Source organism: Vanacampus margaritifer, chromosome 5 (assembly GCF_051991255.1).
Source record: "Vanacampus margaritifer isolate UIUO_Vmar chromosome 5, RoL_Vmar_1.0, whole genome shotgun sequence".
Classification (NCBI taxonomy): domain Eukaryota; kingdom Metazoa; phylum Chordata; class Actinopteri; order Syngnathiformes; family Syngnathidae; genus Vanacampus; species Vanacampus margaritifer.
Window position 1 is genome coordinate 18,532,579 of NC_135436.1, and position 27,659 is coordinate 18,560,237.

At 38.3% G+C, this 27,659-nt stretch overlaps 1 protein-coding gene across 9 annotated transcripts in view; it reads right to left on the minus strand.

The window, feature by feature from the left end:
- The window catches only part of kirrel3b (kirre like nephrin family adhesion molecule 3b), a 223,471-nt gene that overhangs the window by 6,363 nt on the left and 189,449 nt on the right, over positions 1 to 27,659 (minus strand). For 2 of the 9 annotated variants that reach the window (XM_077566460.1, XM_077566454.1), the window contains 9 exons: positions 21,094 to 21,242; positions 20,882 to 21,009; positions 19,809 to 19,935; positions 10,732 to 10,832; positions 9,612 to 9,822; positions 6,474 to 6,581; positions 5,953 to 6,036; positions 5,546 to 5,661; positions 4,822 to 4,908 (listed from right to left, as the gene is read on the minus strand). In XM_077566460.1, coding sequence (XP_077422586.1) covers positions 4,822 to 4,908; positions 5,546 to 5,661; positions 5,953 to 6,036; positions 6,474 to 6,581; positions 9,612 to 9,822; positions 10,732 to 10,832; positions 19,809 to 19,935; positions 20,882 to 21,009; positions 21,094 to 21,242 — 1,111 coding nt within the window. The remainder of the gene's footprint in view (positions 1 to 4,821; positions 4,909 to 5,545; positions 5,662 to 5,952; positions 6,037 to 6,473; positions 6,582 to 9,611; positions 9,823 to 10,731; positions 10,833 to 19,808; positions 19,936 to 20,881; positions 21,010 to 21,093; positions 21,243 to 27,659) is intronic. The other 7 variants (XM_077566457.1, XM_077566456.1, XM_077566455.1 and 4 more) reach the window with 7 other exon arrangements.

The window sequence follows — 27,659 nt, forward strand, 5'->3', positions numbered from 1 at the left end:
AATTAGAATGCACTAATAAACTAGTGATGGGAAATGAAGCTTCATGAAGCACTTTCAATACTTTTTTAAATCCTATAGATGGTGCTATTGGTTTAACTCTTTGACTGCCAAAAACGTTAAATAACGGTTAGTAAAATCTTATGGAGGAGTGCCAAAGACGTTAAAAGACGTTTTTTTTTCAAAACAGAGGTGAAACTAACCATTTTCTATTGTTGATTACTGAAAAACGGAATAAGGTAGAAACAAACTTTTTTTTCTGATGAAAGATGAGAGTCCAATCTTTCATTTGTTAGTATATGTGTTTCCATAGTCCAAACACATAATTTTCTGTGGACCTTGAAAGATCAGTCAAAAATGCTTAAATCGGCTGGCACCCACGGCATCCCTTTTCTGAAAACGTCTGGCAGTCAAAGAGTTAACGTTTTTGGCAGTCAAAGAGTTAAAGATAAAGTATAGTGCAATGAAAATGGATTAATTTTCCACTGCATCTTTAAACCAAGAGTTTCATCTCGAGGAGTAAAAAAATATCACAAGTGCTTCTTAAGCTTCATTTGTCCATCACTATAATAAACTAACCACCAGAGGGTGCTAGAACTACACAAATGGAATAACATATGTTAAATATTAATGTTATATGTTAATATTGTGACATGACAACAACAAAATTGTGGCAGTTTTAATATTGACATATTGCCGTTATCATTACATCCCTAGTAAAAGGATCGGGCTGGTACCAGACCTTATTTCAATGTATCGTTACTAGCGACTGCGATCAATACCAGTATCAGCCGCTCTCTTGTGGCGGTTTCATGATCAGGAACGGCATGCATGTCTGACAGATGGCTATGAAGGAATTATTTATTTATTTAGTGTGTTCTATCCAAAATATGTTTTTTTTATTGAATGGAAAAAAATAAGACAATTACCGTAATTTTTATTTATTTATTTATTTTTTTACAGTATATTGGTACATATAGGTCTTTAAAATAATCTGTCATTGTTTTTTTTTGTTTTTAAATTTTCTTTTTCAGAAGTACTAGTGGTATAGGTACTTGGTATCGGTGGCTACTCAAGAGTTGAGTACTAATACTGGTATCAGTCTGAAAAAGTGATATTGGACATCCCTTATATATATATAGACTAGGGATGTCCAATATCCAGTATGGAAGATTCCTACTAAAAACCCTGCCACAGTTTGCAGTTTTAGCACCTGTGCCGGTTGAGGAGAAGCACTTGTAGCTCAAGCCAAACTGTGACAGGGTTTTTACTTCCTGGACCTGGATTATCCATGAATAAAGGTACATAATTACCACAGTGTGCGTGCTTAATTGTTGTTTCCTCAAAGCTCAACTGAAGCCACGGTCAAGCTCATTGTAATTACCATTCAAGAGGGCAAAGAAATTAGGACACGCCGCAATGTGAATCACGGCAAATTATGACAAACTGTGCTAGGATTTAGTCAGCCCCATTCTAACCTTAAAATCATGCTTCTCGCTAATTAAGCGGGCTTTGATGATTCATAGTTTGGTATCCACTGTGTCACTGCAAAGTTCAATCACACACCATCTTTAATTGGAGCTAAACACATTGCGGTGTCTGCACGACCATGCGGGCTCAGCACCAAAATGGCTTTTGTGCCTAGAGCGGTGCCATCGTTTGAGCGATCGGCTGCAGGCACCGCACTGCCACTGAGGGTCCAGTTAGGGCTCGGGTGTTCATGTATGTGTGTGATCCTCATGGGAGTGGATGTGAATGTCAAGGATAGTGAGAGGCAAATCCCAAAAGAAGAGCGCTCATAATGGGGGGAAATGAAAGAAAGCCAGCACGAGAGGATACTTGTTATGCTTGTCACTATTGGACGACGGATAGGTTGATTGTTTGCGTCTGGCCTTTATTTCTCATTTAGGACCTCCTTGGCCCTCACGCGGTGTGGGAACCCCCCCCCCCCCCTCCCCCAGAGAAAAACAGGTAAGCAGGTAAACATGGCGAAAACACACCAGGGAGTCTGTGCCAGTGCTCATCTGACCAAAACACATGAGAGTCTGCAAAACCTGCAATGGCTCCGCTGATAACCACTGGGATGCTGCAGTGACTAAACTGACATTCCCTCTGGGATGTAGCCTTTAGGAGACAATTAAATGTTGTTCTTCTGTGCCACTTGCTCGCAGCAACAGACTGGTCACACCATCTCTGGGAATTGTTACCAGGGAAATTTATCTTTAAGAATAAACGCCTACTGAATGAATCTGCCCAACTTTGATTTACGGTTGCATTTAGATGCGAAGCACTTAAAGGGGAGGTAAACATTCATCCATTTTCTGTACTGCATATCCTGTTCAGGATCAGAGAAGCTGAAACCGATCCCAGTTGACTTACAGCAACAGGGGCCCAGTGGACTGATTACCTGTCAATCACAGGCTTGACAACCATTCAAATCCCACCTACAGGCAATTAATTTAGAGTCTTCCATATGGGAGGAAGCCAGAATAACCACAGAGAAGCCACACTAACAGAATTATTATGTGTTAAATCAGAAGAGACGCATTCCAGGACTGAAAGACTTTTCAATGCATATGATGAGATTATTGGGAAAAACACATATGCTATATATACGTGGATTCAGCAATTTAAATTTCACTATATGTCATTGACATTTAAAGTGAAAACAAAAGTTTGAATAAAGTGAAGTGATTTTGCTTTTGATAAAATACAATTTTAATAATTTATTTTGACAGCAGTGGATAACTGGAACGGCAAGGCATAAGCACCACATAACCACAAATCTTACTGGAAATATAACAAAGTATAAAGCTATAAAATGGGCCGTGACGCGGTATAACTTACTGAGAAAGCAGATAAGCCACAAAAACAAAACACAAAAAAAACACTCACACACAAAAACCTGTACAGTCTGCCAAATCCCTTGTAGATCACTTATGCAGGAGTCATGCACTTAAGGAGAACCGAACGCCAGGTGCCTCCTTCAGCACGGACTCATTCATTCATGTCTGCTCATCGGCATGTTAATTAGATGAACGGTTGCAAAACAACAACAGACATTTACTGCGATGCATTGAATGAAGAGAGGCTTGGTTGTATCTGACCGCACTTTAGTCTTACAACTTCCTCCATATGTGCAGGAGCATATTGACATCAAAGGACGTGTGCACACAGTGGCAAGATTGCCACTGATCAAACCAGAGAATTTGAAGTTACACTCTGCTATCTAGTTTCTAGATTTAGCATTTCTTGTCTGTTGTTACTTGCCAACAGTCGGCTCAAGCTGTGTGGCAGTGACTCATGCTTTGTTTGTACACTGGCACACAATCAAAGTCTCATTTCCAACCTGATTTTCGACTTTTCTTTTGGGTATGATTGCAGATTATTGTATGGATTGTGAAAACAACTATGTTTACATAGTTTACATTTATTTTGTTTAGTGTTGGAAAATTACAGTTTAATGGGAATAATCCAAGGCTATCATGAGCTGAATGTACAAAGTAATCTCTTTATGCTAGAATAGTTGTGTTTTGGGTTGGTCATGGGGTCACTGTGTTGTTATTGTTCTGTATTATGTCCTTAACCTCATGGATGTGTTTGTCACTCTTATTTCATCTAGTCATTCTTATTTTGTAGTTGCTATACAGTTGTTTTGTCCCTTACGATGATTAAGTTGTCAGTTGCTATGCAGGCGCTATGTTTCTTGTAATGAAGAAGTCGGTAATTGCTATGTAGCTCTGCAGTTAATATGGTCCTGTCACTCTTATTTTGTCAAGTCACCTAATTACTCATATTTTGCAGTCGCTATGCAGTTGCATTGTCACCTATGATGATTATGTTGTCAGTTACTATGTTCCTTGTGGTGATGAATTTGTCACTTGTCAGTTGCTATGCAGGTACAATGTCCCTTATGAGTCACTCTTTTACACTATCAAATTTCAGTAAAATCTACAGTAAAAAAATGATAGCGTTTTATTTTTTATATATTTTTTACAGTATTTAACTGTATACAGCAATGCATTATGGGGATAAAATGCATTATGGGTAAAAACTAAGTACGGTAATTTGCCGTATAATAAGCGGTAAAATACTGTATATTTTACAGCAACTATGTTTTGGAATGTATATACAGTATGTGGATTACAGGTAAATACTGTCAAGATTGTTGGATTTTGGCGGGTATCTCTATAGGAGAGCAAATAGCGGAACCTGTATTCAAGACAAGAGTAATATTTTATGCGAGGGCAGTCTGCATCGTCTTCACATCGTATTTCTCCGATAAACAGGCAACATTGCAGCTAACATTCATTTATGCACAAAAAACTGCACCTCACGTGGCAATAGTGACTGCTTTTTGTCAATCTGATGATAAATAAGAAATGTCCCTCAAGCACAAGAATGATAATACAATTTTTAAAAAAATCTGATATTGAGTGGGATATGAAATGTAATTTTAAAACTGAAGAAGGCTACTTTAAGAGGAACAGCAGGTTAATTAATACTCACAACCTCTCTCAATCCACTCTGCTTTGGGGAGGTAGTCCAATCACATCTATACACTACATCTTATCTTTCTCATATTAACGGACAGTCAGGCGCTAATATATTGAACCCCCATCTGATTATTAAAACTAGACCTGCAGGACACTTTCTGCCTCAGGGGCTATAATTGAAAAAAAAAACAAAAAAAACTCACATATGAAATAGGTGAGACATTAAAACATTTCCTCTTTTTGTTGAACTCGATTTTGTGGCCCAAAGGCATTCCACTCCCCACCGCCGCTTTAGTGCCTTCATGCTGTCATTGATCAAGAGTTGTACCTTAATGTGCTGATACTCTTTCTCTTCCTCTTGCAAAACCTCTAGCTGCTTCAGAGCAGACTCCTGCTGAAACTCCCCACGTTCCACCTGCACGAAAATCAAGCAGTCTGAGTGCCTGTGGAAACTCTCCCATTCAAAGTACAAAGAATGTTACTGATGGAAGAATCAAACTTTTAGCACTTTTTTTTTTTTTTAGCATTAGTCAAAACCTTCACTTGGTGCTGGCAGGTAACATTAATAATGCATACTTGGAAATCCTTCCCTTAACAAAGTGCAATTTTGTAAGTTGGCTTGGCTCATTTTTGTGCAGAGGAAGACGGGGAGACCAACATCTTTTTCCTACAAATACCCCCATACCCTAGAGCAACATGCACAAAAACCTTAATCTTGGTATGGCTCCAAAAGGGTCTTTTTGTATCTTGCAGGCATGCCGTTATACAAGTACACCCACTATAGGATTAGCCAGTCAGAATAAACACCGGAAACAGTACTGCCTGCAACATCATATCGATAAATTTAGCCTCTGAGCCTTGACTACGTGTCTTTTTGTTACGTCCTTACTCATAAAATAATGAATTCCGCAGCTTTGCCTATAATAGTGCATTCATTATGCTAATGTCAGCTTGTAAAAGACATGCATAACTATAAAACCTCAATTTTCCTAGATTCGATTTGTGACAAAGCAGTCAAGAAAGGAGGGAAAGTAGTATGCTGTGACACTCACACTCACCATCAGTTGTTTCATGGAGGCGTGCTCTTCGTTTTCTCTTGCGGCGTTATGGTCCTTGTGCACGATTTCCACGCGGATGTCATTTTTTGCAGACACAACTCCTTTCAGATCTGTCAGAAACAGATGGCACATGTATCTCAATAAGCTTGCATAAACACCATTTTGTATTTGTTGACGTTCTAATTTCCCCTAGTGCTGTTTGCAAAATGAGAGATTTTAGCGACATTCCTGGGTCTGTGATAGACCCCCCCCCCTGAACAATACACAACAGTTATTAATCACTTGTTTGCTGCCAACACAAAATTATCTCATCCCGCATACATATCCAATCTCACACAACCTTCCATGCCGGCTCATTGTGTTAGGGACAATGCTGATGATACTGTCAGATAAATTCTTACTTTCTGTTTTAATTTTGCTTGCAAGTTCTCTCTGGTGAGCACAGATGGAGACGGGCAGTGAGGGCATAACCAGGTGCGCTTCCTCTGTAGTATACAGACAATAGACATGCTGAAGGGACCAGTAGCACAGTTTGTTCGCTTCTTGGAAAGAGACAGTTGCTGACTGTCTCAAACCTGAGTCACTTGGTACATGGGTGGGTGGCAGTGAACATAGCGCGTGATGCAAATAGCCTCGAATGTGATGCAGCCAGACTGAGTTTGCGTGAAATGAGTCCTCTAACGCAATCTGGCTCATAATCTTTGCAGCACAAAAAAGATGTCCATCTGAAGAAGGGATCTCATCGTCTGTGGAGTGTGACTGTTTTGCTCCCGTCATTTATCTTTATTTCAAAAGCCGCTTTTGTTTGATATAATGAAAAACAAGATCCGTTACAATAAATGGACATGTTGGCAGGATGGAGGACTTAATGATACTTTAGCATGCATGTTTCCGTGGGTGTGATGACGACGAGCGGACTTACTTCTCTGGGAGCGGGTACAACAGAAGGCTCCGATGGTGCCCATGAGGACGATGAGGGCGACAAAAGCTCCCACGGCAATGCCGATGATCACCGCCACGGGAAGGGATTCTATAAAGAACAACAAACAGACAAGATTGTATCTACAGAAAGACAACATAAATATTTCAATATTTTAGCACACTTCATAAAGCATTGCAAAAAAACCTTGTGGAACTACATTTAGACAAGACAGTGGAGCTGTATAAATATCCCCCGTTGAAAAATCATAGCCATTTACAGTTAAATGTGCCACACATCGATGAAAAACATCCCTTATAAAACCTTAATACGGTGCAAACAACTTTTTAAGTAAAATCTTCAGTATACTTAATGGTCTGACAATTAAAAATAAGATAATGGCTGGTAATATCCAAGTAATAAAACTCTTTAAAAAGTGACATTAATTGTCACTCAGTGTGAAATGAAGTTAACCGATAATGTAATGTAAAGCAATAAAATACTTCTAATAACAAGTGAGCATACACGTAGCATTTAGCACAGGCTTCCCCAATCCTGGTCCTTAAGGGCAGGTGGTTACAACGGACTGAGTAAAGAGCAGCTAAAAAAAAGATTTAATATCGTATTTCTTGGGTCCCGGTGCCATCCTGGTGAAATTTGACAGCTGGTCTTGATTCTCAGGTGGGAGTGAAGACTAGGTTAGATTGACATTCTTTAATTTGATCCATGTGAACAGAGTAACAACAAATCCAAGTTGTGAGAATTGTTAAAATGACGTCTCGTGTTATCAGTCCCAAGATGAATACAATTATTGCGAGATATGAAGGACAAACCCTGAACATTTCCCGTCATAATTATTTTAGGTGCTTGTGTGCCAGTGTGTGTTGGTTTAATGTGTGTCTGCACAGACTAGTGGCACACTGGAGGACGAGCAAGATCTCAAACCTGCGGGCAAACATCTCCAACATTAAAGGTCCTCATCAAACACTTTAATGAGGGCCGGAGTTTCCCACATTTATGACCTCCCTGCAATTTTAAACTGAAGCCAAACAACCAAGTGCTCTTCCTACACCATTAAAGGCTGCTTAATGTCTCCATTGGTCAATGTCACTTGCACATAAGCAGCATATAATTTATCATTTGCGATAAGTGGGAAGACTAAACAACCTTCCCGGGGGTAGGGAGGAAAAGGTCAAAAGATAGAGGTATTAATTTTTAAAAGGGTCTCTTAACAAAGAAAAAAAGAATTTAATGTCTCTATTTAGGATGTTATATGGGGCTAGCTTAACACAAACCCACCCATGATTACTGCAACATCTGTAGAAGAGTGGTTAAGAATGTGGCCTATGACCAACAGACTCTCACGTCTGGTTCCCTTGATGAGCATAAACTCTAACAGCACAGATGCCCTTGAGCAAAACACCTAAGACCCTTAAATGAACATTGCTCCAGTGGTTTTGCTATGTTTACTACAGCACTCAGTCTTAATGTAATTAAAATGATGGGTCCAAAACAGCTGTGATGTCACGAAGCACTTCCAAACTGAATAAATTAATTAGTATTTTAAAATCACGAGAAGTCTGCACCAGGACTCGTATGATACCGCTCACACTTGATGAGAGAAATTATGCTACATTTCATTTCAACAGACCCAAACCTATCAAGCTTTAGCCCAGCTAAATTATGCACCCATTTATTCCTGGTTTACTAAGCTTGCACAACGGCATATTAAATACAGGACCAAATGTTGCCCGGTAAAAATCTGACAGATACGATTGCAACCCAGTTGGTTACGCACATTGAGTTTGTGACTAATTTGAGGTGTTCAGCTGAGACTAAGAGCTTTTATAATGCATTTTTAAAAAGCAGTTCCAATTCGTGAGGTTCAGACAGCTATGCTGAATTTAGCAGTTATATTGTAACACTAGTCCATTGCTATAGCATTTTCATGTTTCCAAAGGTGGGCGCATCAATGAATTTTGAGCAACCACTTTGTGAGCAATCGTCAACAGTTGGGACTCCCTTCCGTCGTTGTCAACCCGTCAATATTTCAAGCCAAAACAAATTGTAATCGTCAATCCGTCAGTCAGTCAACGTTATTCTAACGGTTTCCGTCACTGCTAAATTATAGCCCCTTCATAGGCGCATTCCATAAATTGTCAGTCCTTCAACGTTATTTTGTCTAATATTTTCTGCTGGACATTGTTTCTTATGTTACTATTCTTTTCCTCACTAATACCGCCACATGTGCACACATAATGCCGGGAATATTGCAGCGCACACGGCCAACGGACTCAATACTTCTCCTTTTTTAGGACCCCTTAGCGGTTCAATAACCTGCCTGGTGTAAAATGGTGCACCAAAGGACCCCTTAGCTGTCTAACAACATGCCTGATGTAAAATAAACAAACTGAGCACTAATCTAATGCTTGCATATATGTAGCAATAACGAGGAATTTACAACAGGAGGAAAACATTATCATCATGGTCTGTAGTCACCCGAGCTCTCAGTATTGGGACAGATACATACAGATGTGTTTGGAAATTAGATTAACTGGTAAGTGTATGTTTACTTGCATACTAAAGGATAAAAAAGAGTGGCTCAGCTGCAGTCACGGGAAAGAAGTGGAAGTACTCTGCAGTGTGTCAGCGAATTGGGCGCCCATCAGTGTTTACCTCATTCGTCTGCAAAACGGGCGTCCGTCATTAACAGTTCGAGAAGGTCCGTTTGGTACTGACCTGGTTATTGATGATTGCATTGACTAGAAACCCACTTGCGACAATGCATAGTCCGTCAGTTTTTCAAAGTTTCCTGTCATTTGTTATTTGTCAACAAAACGCGTGTCCGTCATTGTGGGATTGGCTGACCTTCCATCCATATCGATGGAATGCCCACCTATGCATATTTGAGATGAACTTATCTGAACCACAGTATCAAAACAATTGGAGTGCCAGATTTGTTTTAACCTAACCAAACAAGTCACGTGTGAAACAACACCCTGAATAGTCAACAACCTCATGTACCACAGTAATGCATTGGTCCTGACAACAACACACACAAAACACCACGCAAATTCTGTCTCTACTATTTGACGCCACATCCACATGAATTGGAGAAGAGGAAGATGGAACCTGTCGGACCTTGGCTCCCACCTTGTTCCTTAAGGCGTATGATCTCAGTGTCCGAGCCAAAACTGTTCCACGCAGTGCAGTTGTAAATGGTCTGGAAGTCAGCTGGCACAATATTGCTCATGGTCAGTGTGGAGATGACTCCTTCCTCTGTGGTGACCGTCTCCACGGTGTAGCGACCGGACGTCCCAGACTCCAAAACCGTCTCTTTCCAGGACCAGGCCTGTGAATGGATAACGTGTGAGATAAAGTGGATATTTGTATCGGTCAAACCCTGTGATGTAAGTGTTTTAAGACATATGGAAGAGTAATGACTGAAGATAATGACACGTGAAAGCTATTGAAGCCACAGTAAAAGGCCTGGATGCCAACACAGCTTTCAGGTTAGTTAATAAAATCCTTTTCAGTAGCAAGTGTGTGGCCCTGTGGAAATGAATGTCACTTGATACAGTAGGACAATCACACTGACAGAGAATACAAAGTTTGGAGTTAGATAAATTGCTATGCCATGGGCTTTGCCAAACATGTTTGTTCACCAGACACTCCAATCGCTTAATGTTGGTGATTGTTGTGGCCCCTGAGAGCCACTAGGAGGTGCCATGTCTTGACCTAGATGTTTCTACTGCTGATTGGGTGATTGGGGACACCTGGGGTGACCAGGCGTTCCAGGGTTCTTTAATAAATGGATAAAACACATTAATCTTCTCCCCCAAGTCCACTTGTTTTCTTCGTCTTGTTGCTAAGACTTTTATCTAACCTAAATCTGTGCAAATGACCCAAATAACTTTTTTTGTTTAACCACTTGTTCCTTTTAATGTCCATTAGCTGATTTTCTTTTGCCTGATACATGCACATGGACACACAAAGGTATGCCCAACACATTAATAATTACTGCTTTGAGAACAGCCTGTTTATATTAGATCCATAAATCATGATAGGATCCTCGCTGGCAAAGCACGCAAGTAAATCAAACTAGACAGAGTCGTTTCAACCCTTTCATATGGTGAAATATAGTTATCATAACACTATAATGTTATTTACCATTTTACCTCCACTTAGAGAGATGTAACAAATGGTTATGCTAGAGCACTAGATAAGACACAAGGTTTGTATTAAAAAGAAATGTACTTACAATGCGGTCTGGAGGTGGAGTACTTCGAATAAAACATTTAATTTGTCCTTTCTCTCCATGCAAGGCTTGTTGTGTCTGAGTGCTGGAAATGGTGGGTGGCCCTGTGGAAAGATAAAAATACAAAAATATGTTCAGATTTTTTTTTAATGTTAATCAGACTTGCTAGTTTGATTATTTTTAAAAGTAACACATAGTATTCGCAAGTATAAACCCCAATCTTAACTTAACACCCAGGTAGAATGTTGCTTAACTTTTCATATGTTTTCCTACCAAGTTCTCATGCCATTGTGATTGATGAGGTGTTCCGTAATTCAAGACTCCATAGAAAAGATGTATTGCATCGCCTCCTCCCTTTGTATTGTCTAGCCAAGGACACGCAAGGACTGACTGAAGGGCATGAGACCTCATTCTGGATCTTTTTTTTTTAATGGCTTGTTTGATTTCTTTCACCGATAAAAAGGATACTGGGTAGCAATGGTGCTGTACTTCATGGTGTAATCGGGACAATTCACACAAGGAGAAATATTTCATATTGTGGGGGATGACATAAAAAACGCTGTATTTTGCCTTGTGTTTCACCTATAAACCAAAATGTGAGGAAATAATGTAAAATTAAACTTACAACCGAGTCAACTTAGGTTAAATCACAGCACTATATGACAGTGTGGTTTAGTTTAATATAGCCCATATGTTGCCATCCTGAATGTCACCTTAGTAGGATTCAGGTTTCTTTTAAAGGCTGTTTTTAAAATCACATATATAATTTGGTCTCAAAGTTTTAGAGATTTTGCCTGACAGGCGCTGTTCAGTCCAAGTGACTGAATGGCAGGCTGACATTTGTTATGGAGGCTGTTCACACCAGGTGACCACACATGACTCAATTCCTCCCACCTAGTTTGTTTTCTTGTGATTGAAATGTGAAAGTTTTTACTATTTTAGTGTTTGATCTGCGTGTTTACTGTATATGCTGCAGCAATATGCAAAAATGAAAAAAATGATTAGTGTGAAATGCTGCTTGGGTTGAAGAAAAGAAATTTAAAAACCAGGGCAGATGCTTATAACACCTATGGATTTGGTCATCTTTATTTTATTTTACTTTTTTGTTTTGTTTTGCTCAAATAGTGTTCAATTAGCATAACTCATGAATCATAAACATTAACATATACATTTTCAGTTCGAGAAACTTTGCAATAATGCTGGTTCAAATACAGATTCAAAAGAAAAGAAAAAAAAAGGAAAAACACTTACCAATGATTAAAAAAATTATTTTTTAGCATCTCAGTCTTGGAAAAGGTCTATATTTTTATTTGATATAAACACATTGTTTTACATCATCTTCTGTCAAGCTAGCTTCCAATAAGAGCCAAAAAGGAGCAGAATGGGGAATGAGAATTAAAGCTGTTAAATCTGGTTAGTGTATTTACATGTTTACAGCTGTTGTACTATGAACTACGATAGCATAGCATTTAGCATTAGCCAAAGTTGTAGCAAAACCACCCGCCATCTGATTGGCTATTGATGTTCATTCATTTGTTTCAGTCAGAGGCGAAGAAGCTCTTCCTCTTTTCTGTTGCGGCATGGCATAAACGAATCAGCTATGTATGCAGTATTTCCTGCGATCAAACTCGCATGAGAAACGCGAGGTGAAGCGACATTTCGTCTTTGGTCTGAACGTAGCATTCTATTTCAATTTACCAACTTGAGCGAATGTGCATGCCCCCACTTGCCTAGCCTCAAACATGTCAATCATGCCGCCTGGAATGAATTTGTATATATGACAATAGTTCTTCATCTTGAATTTGGTTTGACTGCAACATAATTCCGTTCCTGAGAGGACGAGTCAACAACTATTTTGGTAAATCCACCCTGCCCTCTTGGTGCCAAGCAGAAGTTTTGCATATCAAAAGAATCTTAAGCGACGCCTTCATCTCTGTCCCTATGCTGAAGAAAGCATAAGATTATTCGATTAGAAAATAAGGCAAGGGCATCATCAAACATTTAGTGAGTGTCTTGTGATGGTTTAGGTTAAAGACGTGTGTTTTGAGGGGGTGGTGCACGAGGAATCTTGTTGATTAGTGAGACCAAATCACTTCACTTGCCAACATCACCTAACTCTCCGCCAACTCTACACTAATACATAATTGCAGTTTATTACCTGTCTCTTATTAAAATGAATTAACATTTTAATGAGACTTTGCCAGATGGAGTCTTGGTAAGTGGAAGTCTGCAGAATGAACGATGCCCTCAACTTGAGTCAAATGTATTGCAAGACATGTCATGTTTTTTTTCACTTATTTGCCTCTAATGACAGAATCCCTGTCACATATGTGTTACAGTTTGTTTGTACATGAAAGATGCATGTTTTTCCTTAGAGTGCAGCATGTAAACATAGAGCATGATCAATAGCTTGCAGGCTGCAAAGGGCTTGTGGTCTTAGAAAAAAAAAAAAAAAAAAAAAAGATCTATTCTATGGATCTGTCTTGCAAATGAGGAGCATAATTAGCTTTATCTCCCTGACTCAGGTTAAAAGTGTGTCTACATGTTGGAAAAACACCAACACTTTGTTATCATGGCAGTGGGCGACACTACATCACATCAATGTTCGCAACAGGGGAGGTCATCAAAGTGTTGGGTGCAATTTGTCATTCATTGGAGGAGGCATCAACACTGGAGTGGACATTGCAATCTGATTACACAGCCTGTGCGTGGGTGTCAAAAGGCCAATGCTTACATTTCCTTCTGAACAAAAGCTCAACATTTCCTTAGGAGTGGGGGAAAAAAAATCTGCCTTTTCAGTTGTCTTTTAATCTTGTGAAATAAGAGGGAACAAAGCAGGTACAGAAGCACGAAAAACGTCTGGTACACGGTCACCAGTGGCCACGTTCGTTTCAGAGGAGGAATGGGAGAATCCTTTGTGAGATAAAGCTGTCAGCTGACAACTACTCTTTTCTACTAAAATAGCAACAGTGATGTTTAATAAGTGACAGATGTGCATTTAGTTCATTTCTTACATGCCAATGCCCGTTTAGTATTCTTTCAAACTCAAACTGCATTCCATTTGAACAGTTTGCATGCAATGTTCAAGTATCTACAATGCTGGGGTGTTTACTGACACTTCAGCACAACAAATTATGGGTATTTTATATAATATTGTGGTTCTTGAATTTTTTTTTAAATGTTTAAATTTAACCTACAGTATGATGACGTTCAAGCATCCATTCTTTTTCTGTACCATTGGTTGTTGATCAACCTTTGGACACATAAACAATCAGGCATATCAACATCTATGAGCAATTCAGAATCCTCAATTAACGTAACTTGCATGTTAAACACTAACTCCACACAACAGCCCCATTCAAAACTCGAATCCAGAACCTCTCGATTGAGGCCGACTGTGTGCCTGACACACATTAACATGTATTGTAAGCATAAGAATAGGCATGGTTGACCAATCAATATAGACAGGACGTTAATTGAGTGTAGAAGGTACAAAGGGGCAGACCATGTCCCAGAAACTTTCCATGGGAAGTATAGCTGTGGAATGCTGGGTCATTTAGGACAATTATTTCATTTATTGAGATTTAGGGGGTAATTAACTGGAAATGGCTAGTTATACATACTATATTGCATATAAACACAATAATTAATATATTCACTATTGGCCTGTTTTGTTGTTGTTTTTAATTCTACATTTCTATTTATTTTTATTTATTATTTACAATTTCCACCTTTTCAACAAATGCCCTGTTGTGCACCCTAAATTGGTTCATCTGACTTGATTGATTTAAAATGATTGATGTACCAGGCGATTGTTCAGTCATGTAGGTGTTGGAAATTCACTTTTTTTTTTAATTTATTTGAGTAACATCAGGTTAAAAAGAAACAAAACAATTACACATTACACAGTGTATTTATTTATTTATTTTTTAATAGTAATATTAAAAGTAATAATTATTATTATATGTGTTTATTAATTGCTTTATTTATTTAGTTACTACTATTTATTTAGTTACTAAACAATTTAGCCCCAAATCCTGTGTTTCTCACTGGAATGCACTGCTTGGTTCATGTGGTGGTTGAAAAGAAGAATACATTTACAAAATGCAAAAATATAGTTTCTTTACAATAAAACTAATTGACTAACTAATGGTAATCGAAGCACAACTTACCATAGGATTTTTATGTTTTAGTGTTATTAGATTCAATTTAGTGTCTTATTGGATCATATTAGATTTTGCATTTGGACAAACTGGACAAACTAAGGAATTTGGTAAATATTCCGTTGGACGCTTTCCATTAGATTTAATTATTATTAATGGTAAAATAAGTGCTGTATGTGTCTGTAGAGTGTGTGTGTTTGTTTTATTTAAGATATTGGTTGACTTATTGGTTAATTTATTTTTGTGTTATACATTTTTTATAGGCAAGTTACTGTTGCATTGTATATAGTTGCACAGCAAAAGTGTTGTCGGACAAGTACTGCATACTACTCCCACATGCAGTCAATCATCCTTATTCAACTGGTCAGAAAAGAATACGGCCTAAATGCACTTTTCACCCTCATTAACTTGCTATTTTGTGCAACATTAAAGAAGTTTAAAGAAGGCTGAAAATCTCATTAACTGGGCGCATAAAGTCTGCCGAGCAAGACAAAATGGCGGGTAAAGAGATCTATATTGGCCTTATGCTCTGTGGGGTGTAGTGGAGGTCTGAAGGCCTCCTGTTGCCTTGCTGTAATTACAGGCTTTCTCACCCTAGGTTACGTTACGTCTCTAAGTCATTATGCATACTTATTTACCCAAACTTACTTGAAGTCGAGAGAAAAAATGTATCCCATTAACACCTGTTGATATACAGTACGGTGGTGCTATTTATGGAGACCCTGGCATCTATAGTATGTAGACATCTTTTCAATCTTCTGTAGGATGGCTGGGAATGAGCTGTGCATACCTACACAGTGCATACTCTTTATTCCTTTTTTTAATTTATGTTATTCAGTTGATGTCATTTTTGCACATTTCATACATATATATGTAATGACAGAAATCCAACAGCTATTTGTCGGAGTTCTTGAAAGTCGTCTTTTAAACAAATCGACATTAGACAAGAGGTTAACGGGTGATCATAAAATTTTGTCAACATTAAAAATGAACAAAAACCGAGTTCAAACAACACAGTGAACAGTGTACTGTCTACTACAGTATATGTTGCGTTGCATATAAACAATAATATACACGGATGTGTTCAGTCTTCCACCATGTAACTTCATTTGAGGTGCTGAAGAGAAAATTCATTGTGAGTGTATGAGAAGAGTAAGCAATATGTATCCATTAGTGACTTAAACGCAAACTGCCTCCCCTGCTAGCTGTTTGATTATAATTAAATTACAGACTTCCCCAGGGGAAAGCAGCAATCCTTGTGTCTATGAGCTTTGCCACTGTGGGAGTCGGGAACACAGAGCGCCACGGAGGAGCGAGACAGGCGGAATGACACATGCAATTTAAATGAAGTCGTTAAAGGGCTTGGAGGATCACTGCAGGGAAAACAAACAATGAAGAAACATTTGAATGTGCAGCAGAGAATTGAACGGTACACCACTGACTGTGGTTACCGTAGTGGTATAATGGCTGTGGTATGCTCATGGAACTTTGTGAATAGGTGACCCATGCACATGGCACACAAACGATTTTTGCACATCAAAATAACAAGGTAAAAAAGAGGAATACATTTTTTTTCATCACTGTTTGCTCTGCTAAATGGAGCTGCCATTTTTGCGTTAGCTGTGTTCGTTTATTTCCTAAGCCCTCTTGAGAAATGATATAAAACAGTTGTTCTTAACCTGGGTTCGCTCAAACCCAAGGGGTTCGGTAAGTCAGTCTCAGGGGTTCGGCGGAGGTCAAGACACACACCTGATTTGTGGTGATAACGCCCCGCTTGGCCAGCATTGGTTGCAGGTGCTCACGCTACATTGCTTGGCCTATCTGTGCTGCAGGCAATTTTGTGTGCTTAATTGTCAACTTGTAGCTTTTGTGATGGTAGGTCGTGTGATTTCTTTATTATTGTAATCTCTTCATACTGTGTTGAGCAAAAAAAGTTCATTTTGTTCGGCAGTAAATCCTATACCTATGACTTTGATTTGAAAAAATCATATTTTATTTTTCGATAAAGTTCGGTAAATGCACATAGGAAATTGGTGGGGTTCAGTACCTCCAACAAGGTTAAGAGCCACTGTACCGATAAAATCAAGGTATATAACTTAAAAACAATTGGTGTCAGTTATACACAGATTTTTGCTAACACTAATGCAAGCAAATGGAATGTGGCAACAATTTGCCCGTATGCGTTCCAGGCGTGTTATATTTACCTGTTTTGCATATATATTGTTCCCGGAATGCAATGTGTGGCACACTTAATGAAGTTATAGGATGTTAATCCATGTCATATGTGTTTGCGTTACCAGCATCTGAATGTGTGTCATATTCAGCACGTTTATGTTTGATTTATGTTGGTCTACGTTTTTTTTCTTCTTCAACAAACCGTAACTTAAGGCTGTGTGTTCAATATAATGACATCGGGGTCAATTCCACGTACAAGTTTCATTACTCATCTGAGGATTGCGAAATTGCGAATTTATGTTTTGATTTTGGCCGTTTGATTAATTGTTCCAACATTACTTATTTTTTTACTTTACAAAATCATCTCATAGGACGGATTAAACCCCTTTGCGGGCCTGATCTGTTTGACACTCCTGATTTATAGGCTGTTTAGAGGACCTTGTCATTTTCCACCATGGCAACACTGTCACAGTGTACACAAGCACGGTGTTTACGCTTTTACATGTTGGACAATCAGATTCACCTCCAGCGCTAACTAAAAATGACTTGAAATGCCTCATGCGGATTGGGAAATGAATGTCAATTATTCAGGAGGGCAAAAAAAATAACGTGGGAGGCTTTTGAATGTCAAATACCAATTCAGGCAAGGCAGAGGTAAACACAGCGGAGCTTAGGAAAAACAACAACAAGACAAGGCATTCAGCTCTCGCTCGAGCACACTTTGCAAAGACAACATAAAAATAATCTGCTGCTTGTTGTGATGTTCCCGAGGACACTCGGAGTTGTGCTCCATTGTAATCCTAATTAAAACAATCCATCTGCTTTCTTCTTCTTCTCATCATGTATTCTGTTTGCTTATTGAGGCTATAGAAAGCAAGGCCGCTAGTAGATTTCAATAAAGTGAAAACAATGGAATTAGTCATGACTTCGCCTGACGCCTCTTCCGCCTTCAGTTCCAACCACATTCATGGCGGTTCATAGAAAGTCCCGGTTTTGATCTGGTGCTACAGGGGGAATTCTGTTAGCCCATTCCTTCTGATATGCAAAGCTAACGTCTGTGTTTTGAAAAGGAAAATCCTCACACACCCCACTTTCGTCTTGATGTATTTTCATTCTCAAATCAGCACGTAGTTGCTTACAGGCAAACTCTTTTGTTAGCTTTCAAAATGTACATTGGTACATTGTCAGTGTTAAGCACACATCATATTTCAAGGCTCTTAAAAAAAATAACCTTGTTCTTTCAGCAGCAAAATTTCCCCCACTTTTATTATGATCCCAGACTGCTTTTGCATGGACCACCTGACAAATAAGAGACACCTAAGAGTCAGTGCCACAGCACAGTGTTCCCAGAATATCAAGCAGCACTAATGAAGTCATTTGTTTGAGGGTTGCCAGGTCTCCCACCAAGGCTAATAATCATTAGTCAGTCGGTGCCTCGGAAAAAGCTTCGTCCGCTTGACTCATGCGGATTGTCTTGGAAATTGTAATTGTCTCCAATGATGCCTTGACCATTTATCACGTAACTACAGTGCACCCAAACTTCAGTTGGTAAACATCCAGGTCTGGATACATTTGCAGCCAAGTAAAATAAGGAAATAAATCATAAGGTCACCAAGTGTGCTGCGGTATGATCAAATCAAAGTCACGATTGATTGTGACCACGATTGTGTATTGTTTGCATGCTATTTTTTCTTCAGATGAGCCGAAAAGCTTCGTTATACTTCTACGTCAGGCTACGGCGGAGACCCGCTCGTGCGTTTGCCTTCATACTTGTGCGCACTACACATCACAATGCACATCAGGTTCTGCTGCAGTTTCACTCCAAGTTGGGGTGTCGCTATGGCTGCTATAGGTTGTCAGGACGCCCCAGAGTGGAGATTCCTTTGCATTTCATGGCTTATTTTTGTTTCCGGAACAAGGAACAAAGCCGAGGGGCGGTTAATGTTGGCCGTAACTCGCCAAAACACAACAGCCCCGAGCTTAGCGAACACAGTTTTTTTCCTCTCCTCAACACATACATAGTAGTGGTAGTGGTCTACCGGGCGAAATTATCCGGGGGTAGAGAGAGAGAGAGAGAGAGAGAGAAAAAATAGCTGGGTACGCCATCAAACGGACCAATCACGAGCGATCTTACGACCCGCCATCTCCGGCATACAAGAATTGGAGACGTGTGCGTACGAGGTACGAGTACGAGCTACGCAGTACTTGCCATTAATGACGTGTGTCGATCACACGTGTATGTGATGTACGCTGGTCATTAACGCAAGAACAAATGCAGAAGTATAAACCAGGCTTTAGTCAAGGTGGACAGAATAATGCAAATTTCCAAATTGTAGTCAACAGACTACTAGATACATTCAATTTTAGTGACCATCAAATTGGCTTAACAGTGCCTTCACGGGTTTGGGTGACTGTAAGAGGGGGGCTGAGATGTCCTCACAATCTGATTTACTTGGAGTACTTTAAGATTACTGTAATTAAAGCAAAAGGTGTTTCATGAAAGTATTAACACTTATTTTGAAATATTATTTTTTATTTGTTTCTTTTCAATTCAGTTCTGCAGGTTAGTCTCTGTGCCAGGCAAGTTCAAAGACTGCAATAGGATTATTGCAACTGACTCCTGTGACAATTTGCTATTCCTTTTGCAGGTGAGCAATGTGTTCATATTAATGCGTATTCAACAACTTTTCACTGCCTTCTTTCTGTTAAATGACATATGTCCAAAAAGTGTTTACAGCTTACCATTTACAGTGAGAGCCACTTCCTTCTCCCCTGCTCCAACTCTTGGGACAACAGCACGGCAAACATACTTCCCAGCATCCTCTTGCCGCACCGATTTCAGTGTTAGAAGGTTCTCATTGCTAAGAACCTGCGAGAAATAGAAAAAACATAAATAAAAAGCTATGTCAATACACAATACACTAGCAAATATCAAATTGTAATAAAAGGAAAATTACAAAGGGGAAAAACCATTGCAGCATGTGGACTATTGGATACTATAAAGGGCACCTCTTCTCAATTATTAAAATCCAATTTGGCTTCTAAGCTCAGTGGAATAAAGCGGTTCACGTTGGCCTTCCATGTTGAGAAAGAGAGGTGGAAGGAGTTGGAATGTGGGGATCAAACCTATAAATGGCATCTTAAAGCAGGTCACCGAAGAGTTTTGACTAATGACCTCAATTCAAATACAAAACAATGATAACGTCATAGGCAACAATACATATTACAAATTTACTAGTTATATTTCCTACAACCTCTAATACCTCTGAGGTTGTCTTACTTTAATGTGACTAGAATTTCCGGAAAATGTTGTGTATAAAATCGCACCTTCAATGTGGTATATTATGGAAAATTGACTCCTGAATAGTTTGTACACAAAATATGTATTTTGTGATCTGCCTGTTTCCAAAAATGTGTGTGACCGAGACAGTTTAAAAAAAAAGTACATTCTCATTGATATGACTGCTATTTTCAAGCCACAGCCAGACTACACTATAATGTCAAAGCCAAAAGGTAAGCTGCATTGAGTTAAATGCACAGGAACGTTTTTACTACTAGCGTTAGCGTCTGATAGGCGACACTTACTTGATTACTTTGTCGACGTGCAGGTGTTGGTGTGTGTTAAAAAATAAAATAAAATAAAAATAATAATAATCCCGAAACCCCTCCCAAAACAGACAAAAAAAAAACAAAAACAAGAACATATGCAAATTTGCAGGTGTCAAATAACGAGTATGTGGAATTCTGGTATTTTCTATGTGGATACATTACATGGAAACATTAGGGAACAAATTGTGAAAAAAAAACACACTAACCACTCCAGAACCTCTCTTCATCCACACTATGGTAAGAGAAGGATTTCCTGTCCAGGCACAGTTGAATACGGCATCGGATCCAAGGTCCACCTGCAAGGACTGAGGCTCTGCTGCCATGCGAGGCCCAACTGTTGAGACAAACATGGACGGGATGGGCAGGCTTCATGACAGAAGACATGAACAGAATGACACTTTCTCAAGGTAACACTCACAGTAGACATCCACATTACGGCTAACGTTGTTGCTGCCAAGTTGGTTTGTAACTGCACAGGAAACGGGCTCCGTAAAGAAGGAATGGTCCACAATCACTTCATACGTGTCACCGGAGACCTCCTTTATTATACTTCCTCCTTTGGCCCACCTAGTAAGAGGATTTGAAAGGATGGTGAGGAATGGGGGAATGGAGCAAAGAAAAGTGAGGAAAGGCATTAAAGCTTTTTTTCTCCCCCACTCCTTTTCAAATGAATATTTCGCTTTCTTCATATGAATAGGGGAAGGTTTTGCCATGCTGGGCATGCTACAACAAAGTCGCTAACAGCTAGGAGCCAATAGAGCATTTTCTATATACAGTAAGTATAAGTTTAAAAAAAAAAATCACAAAGTGAAGAATTGATAGTGCCCCCAACTGTAAATATTGACTACAGTTATTATGTGCACGCTAAAGCTGACATTAGTATTTTTGTTGGTTGACCACCATAAAGGAAAAAGGAAAATGGTCCTCAAAATTGCAGTTGCACCTGAAATGTAAGTTACTGCACTTTTGTCTATGTTCATGACAAGATTGGAGTTAACAAAAAATCTGAATTGGGTATCTTGCCCTTCCTGTGTGACTGAAGCTATAGCAGCATCGTACACAAATGGCTAAAGAGACAAAGTACAATGCTAGAATGTAAAAATTCACCTCATAATGTTCACACCACAACTGAATTTCAATCAGATCATATTTTGTTAGACGCAAACAATAACAATGGCAACAGCGCCCTGCATCCGCAGTGCAACACATGAATTCCCGCCAATACTGAGAGGCAACACTTTATTTCTTCATGACTAAAACGGGGCCATGCTTGATTGAAATGCTATAATTTATATGAGAAAAAAGATTACCTCATTCAATCTCTAATTAAAGCGCAGCTGAATATTAATTGAACTTCACAAGATTTTCTTTTGGAGACACAAGTCACACACGCACGCACGCACACACACATGCACACACACGCATATCATTCAATACATGCTTTATTTCCATGACTATGTACATTGTAGATTCTCACCGAAGGCATCAAAACAATGATGACAACTATGACAACTAACAAACACATTTGGTGTTATGTACTTAACAAAAAAAAAGGTAAAAAAATTAAAATAAATACATCCACCCTTTTCGTTGATTACTTTTTTCCACATTCTTGGCATTCTCTCGATGAGCTTCAAAAGCTAGTCACCTGGAAGGGTTTTCTAAGGAGTTCCCAGAGGTAAGAATGTCAAGGGTATGCAAAAAAAGTAACCAGAGCAAAGGATTTAAGCAGTCATGAGAATAAAGTAAATGCATAAATGCATTGAATAACAAAGTGGGTCCAAACTTTTGACCTGTACTGTATATATATATATATATATATATATATATATATATATATATATATATATATATATATATATATACAGTACAGGTCAAAAGTTACTGTATATTACTAGTACAGGTCAAAAGTTACTGTATATATATATATATATATATATATATATATACAGTATATATATATATTAGGTCCATCATGTCCAATCTTACCAATAAGTAGCATGTAGCAAGTATGCGTTGTGAAATACAAGTTTTGCACAGGTAAAAATGATCACCAACGTCTAATAAATAAGGATATGAAAAGCGTCAATGAACACTGAATGATTAAAAAAAAAAAATCTAACAACCATTATCTCAGTGATAATCACTAGAGATGATTTACTTTGCATTCCTAAATGAGTCTCATCTTGAGCTGTTTTTATGACAATGATGATAAAGATGATGCCAATGATATAATTACATGCGAGACAATAATGACAGTGATAAGGATGATCATGGAGATGATGGCGTAATTGGTGATGACAGCAGTGTTATCAATCTCGTTGTAAATTACTCTGACTAGGAAGTTTGGCAATTATTCTGGAAACAGTAAATTCATTCTGTTTGTATTTACAGTGGAGCTTCCTTATGTCTTTTGAAATGCAAAGTATTTCTTAACATGGTGAAATTCGCAATGATTACATGATTACAGTTTGTTCAAGATGCTTTGATAACTTTGAGGGGAAACTAGGGTTGAATTGGCACTCTTTTGGTTAACCAAAATATAATTTATTTTCAGGGTTATAGATTGGACCTGTATGTGAAGTGTGCTATTTGGCAAAAAAAAAGTAGGACACATGTTAATTAGTTAACCCTCCTGTTAGGTTGACTTTAAGGAACAACAATAATTTTCCCGGGTCAACTTGATCCATGCTATATTTAATGATAAAAATGTATTCCCATAAATATTATAAAAACTCTTTCATTGCTAATATTACTAAGTTTGATCATGGAATACTATTTGTCAAGTCATCGTTATTTATGTAGTCGTTTTCTACCTTTGAAAAGTTAAGCTTAATGTTCTAAAAGTGCCCTGGTAATGAATTATTGCTCATGATTAACACATTTCAATGCAAATATGTCAAAATGAACCATTGCAATTGTCTGTTGATGAAAAGTTTCATAGCGAAAATCTACAAATTTGTAATTCTTAAACTTTAAATGGATCAATTTGACCTGAGCTACGTTTAATGTTCCAAAAGCATTCCGATAAACATCAGTAACCATTTTAATTGAACACATGTCATTCATTGTGAACCATTTTAATTGACTAGAAGTTTCACAGCAAACTACTCATTTGTATCTTCAACTTTAAAATGGGTCAATTTTACCCAGGCTATGTTTATATATAATATTCATTTAATATTCAACTGAAAATGTCAAAGTGAACCATGATAATTGAGAAGTTTCATAGGAAAAAATATATATGCTAATTTGTATTTAAAATTATTATTATTTTTTTTAAATGGGTCAATTTGACCCAGGCTATGTTCAATTGTCTAAAAGCATTATTATAAACATTTAGATTTTTTATTGAAAATTTCAAAGCAAACAATTTTAATTTAATTTAATTTAAAAACCTTTAAAACGATTATACTTTTGCACTCTTAAAATGAGTCAATTGACCCAGAATTTAACATTTACAAACAAGCACAATAAAAATTGTTATAGCTGATTATTAACCGTTTTTAATTACATCTACAATACATAAAAATCAACAATTTCTTATAGCCTGTTGATGTGAAGTTTTATAGCAAATACAAATTCATTATATGTTGGGTCAGTTTGACCGAGTATATCTCAATGTTCCAAAAGCATCAAGTGAAACATTGTTATAGCTCCTTATGAACTGTTTTCCTAGCAAATATGTCGAAATGAAATGTTTTAGCAAAAACAATAATACGCAGCTTTATTTGCAAAAAGGTCTGATACCAATGGGGTCAATCAAAATCCTTTTCATAGAACAACACATCACGATCTGACCTATCTAAATAATCAAAAGAGGGGCATGCAAATAAGGAGCTTTGTTGACGCTTTGGTGCACAGTTCTATACGGCAGACATGGGACCTAATTTTCTTTGTTTGCCACTCTCTCCAATCTCTAGTGGGTTCTTGTTTATTTCTGAGAAAAAAAAGATCTTGTTTTTTCATCAAAGGTTGGAAACTGGATTGCATCCCAGCTGGCTCTACTACCTATATGATTACAATGAACCCATTCCCAACATGCCTTTCTCCAATCTTGTCTTTTATAACTCTATTTTAGAATTTTCACATCTAGTTGCAAGGTCTCAGGTTTTGATTATCTCAATCAAGCCACATTAATTAAGCATCCTACTGACCAAGTAGCTCATGATGGAGCCTGTAACCAAAGACCTCTATGTTGTCTTCAATTTTTGTTGGCTCAGGAAATGCAGGTGACACATTTGGTGCATCTAAAGATTTTATTATATTAAAGTCTTAATGCTTAAAGTTACTGTAGATTTATGGGAGATCCCAAGTGGTGTTAGTCATCAAAAACCACCATGACTTTTGCCTACTGTCGGCAGTATCTCGGACCCTTGTTTCAAGTGTCTGTTAAATGGGGGGTTGCAAAGTGGTGCAGTGCTCACTGGGAATGGATGGCTCTCCCAGGGACGGCAAAAAGGCCGTTCATCTAAGAGCTACCCTGTCCTTGTGCTTTATCTGATCTGGGGTAGACAGAGTGTATTAGCACTGAATAATAGTCCCACACTGCTTGATCAGCTTCCTGCCCTCCTCTCCTGATATTGCACTCCAGAGGGTGAATTTGTGGGGGTTCGCACAAGTCAAAGGCTTTCAGGCGTGCATTATGGGCCCCCAAAATCCCCACTCTACCATCCACCTCCAAACGCCAATAGTGCATAGAATGGTGAAGTGCTTATATAAACTGCAGATAAATCTGAGCAGGAGACTTTGAGAGAGGAGTTTTAGCAGTGAGGGAGAGTGTGGCTAACCTTGAAGTATCAAAAGTCATTAGACTGTCTGGATATTATTGAACGCTCTCGCGTCAGTCGCAAAAAGCCAGACACCACAGCGACATGGAAGGGGAGAGGTGACAAGATGTACATTAACTAAAAGCAACTACGCTATGTTCAGGTTGTTGATAACTAAAACAATAAACGCAGTGATGGCTAAGAAAGGGTGAAATAAGTTCAAGAAGATGAAATTACAAAAGTTGTCATGTACAAATTGAAAGCTGAACTTTGACCTTGGTACATGATTTTATGGTGACTATGCATTTCTTTTTAGAATGACTTGAATGACCTGATTGTGGCTCTACAGGAGGAAGCTGAATACGACCACCATAACCAATAGGGCTCATCCTCCTAAGGTCATTCATTTAAGTACATTTGAAAATATTTGTATAAAGACTACCTGCACTGATACGTACACGTGGTTCCAGCAGGAGTAAACTGTGTCTACTTTCAGCCACCAAAATGTCAGGTGTGCTGGGGATGTGTCAAAGAAAACCCCCGGTCAGTGTAATTGGCTTTTGTGATCGCTTGACTCTTTCATTGGAGATTCCGCTGAGGTACTTTTTAAGAATTTAATATAAATATATAAATATAAATAAATAATATAATAATATAAATACGCGATAGGTTGTTGTTGATTATGATACAGACAAACAACCCAAGACCATAAGGCCTTCATGAAAATAAAAAATAAATAAAAAAGTCACACCTGCCAAGTGCATCTTAGCACGTGATATCCGGGTTGAATTGTGCTTCATGATCCAGTCACATAACAATAGAGGTGAAACCTCTTTGCGGTTGCAATAGACACCTTGTCTCCGCTGTGCACCCACACAATCAAATACAAACAACATTTTTTTCAACAATATCACTGACAAACCCCCCCCCCCCACACACACACACACACACCCTTCCCAAAACCCATCATCCACCACCACCACCACGCTCTTTTTCAAAAGGCCAGAATCCATCAAAAAGGCAACATCTCTGTTTTGCCACCTGTGAGTGTGTTGTACATCCATTTCATTTCCCAGTACCATTACGCGATTCATGGCCAGCCAAATCCTTTTGATATCGATTTCATTCCGTTTATTTTTCACCATGTTTTAAACAAAACTCCCACACAGTAGAAAAAAACAAATAAATAAAACTAGCTCTTGACAAATCACATTAGCATAACTCTTTTAAAGCCCCTTACAAGAATACATGAGTTGCAATTAATGTACTGTACATTTTGTTGTATAACTGAGTACATATATTGAGAAGTTTAGAAATAGAGTGATGGGTAACATTTGAAACTGTTAGATTCTGAAAATAAAACAAGGAGTGCTAAAGTAAAAAAAAAAAATTAATCATATATACTGTAGATGTACAATAGTCCCACACTGTGTATCCATTTCCTGCAGAGCAATGTACACAACACTAGCACATCCCCAAGGGGAAAACCTGTCATCATACAGTACACTTGAACACAAAGCAATCTTTCTGAAACAACAAAAAAGCTGTAATCTTGAGATCTTGACCACAAAGCAAAAAGCTGCACAACAAATCATAGGATTGTTTGACTGCAACCTAGTGAGACATGACAAGACTTCCCCTTCATGACTTTGTGAGGTCTGCACTTTTATTTTTATTTTTTATAGTTCAGCGCCAGCGGCTACCTCATGCGATCCAGTACAAAACGTGCAAAAAAGTATTGCCTGTCCAAAGATAATAATTATTAAGAATAATCATAATTCATGCATTCAATTCACTGCAGCTTAATGACATAACCAAAAAAATTAACACCTTTAAGTATAATAGACAAACAATAATAAATTAACACCTCCCTCAAAGTATCAGTCATTACTGGGCCTTACCTTACATTTGTAAAAGCGGATATTGAGATATAATGCTAGCGTTAAAAAGCACAAATTTAACTAATTAACTGTCTGCTAAGTGTACAGGTATTCTAAATTCTGTATTGGGATTTTGGTAAAGTGAGAACTGGAGGATTTCACAGGTAGCTTCCTTTCACACCTTGCGTTTTACAGTTGAAAAAGTTTGTGGATCTGTTGCCTCATTAAAGCACAATGAATACCAAAACTTAGAATCACAGATGTTGACGTTTTTCCAAACTACGGAGACCTTCCCAAAAAGCTACAATGGACTGGACACACACGTTGAGGTAACT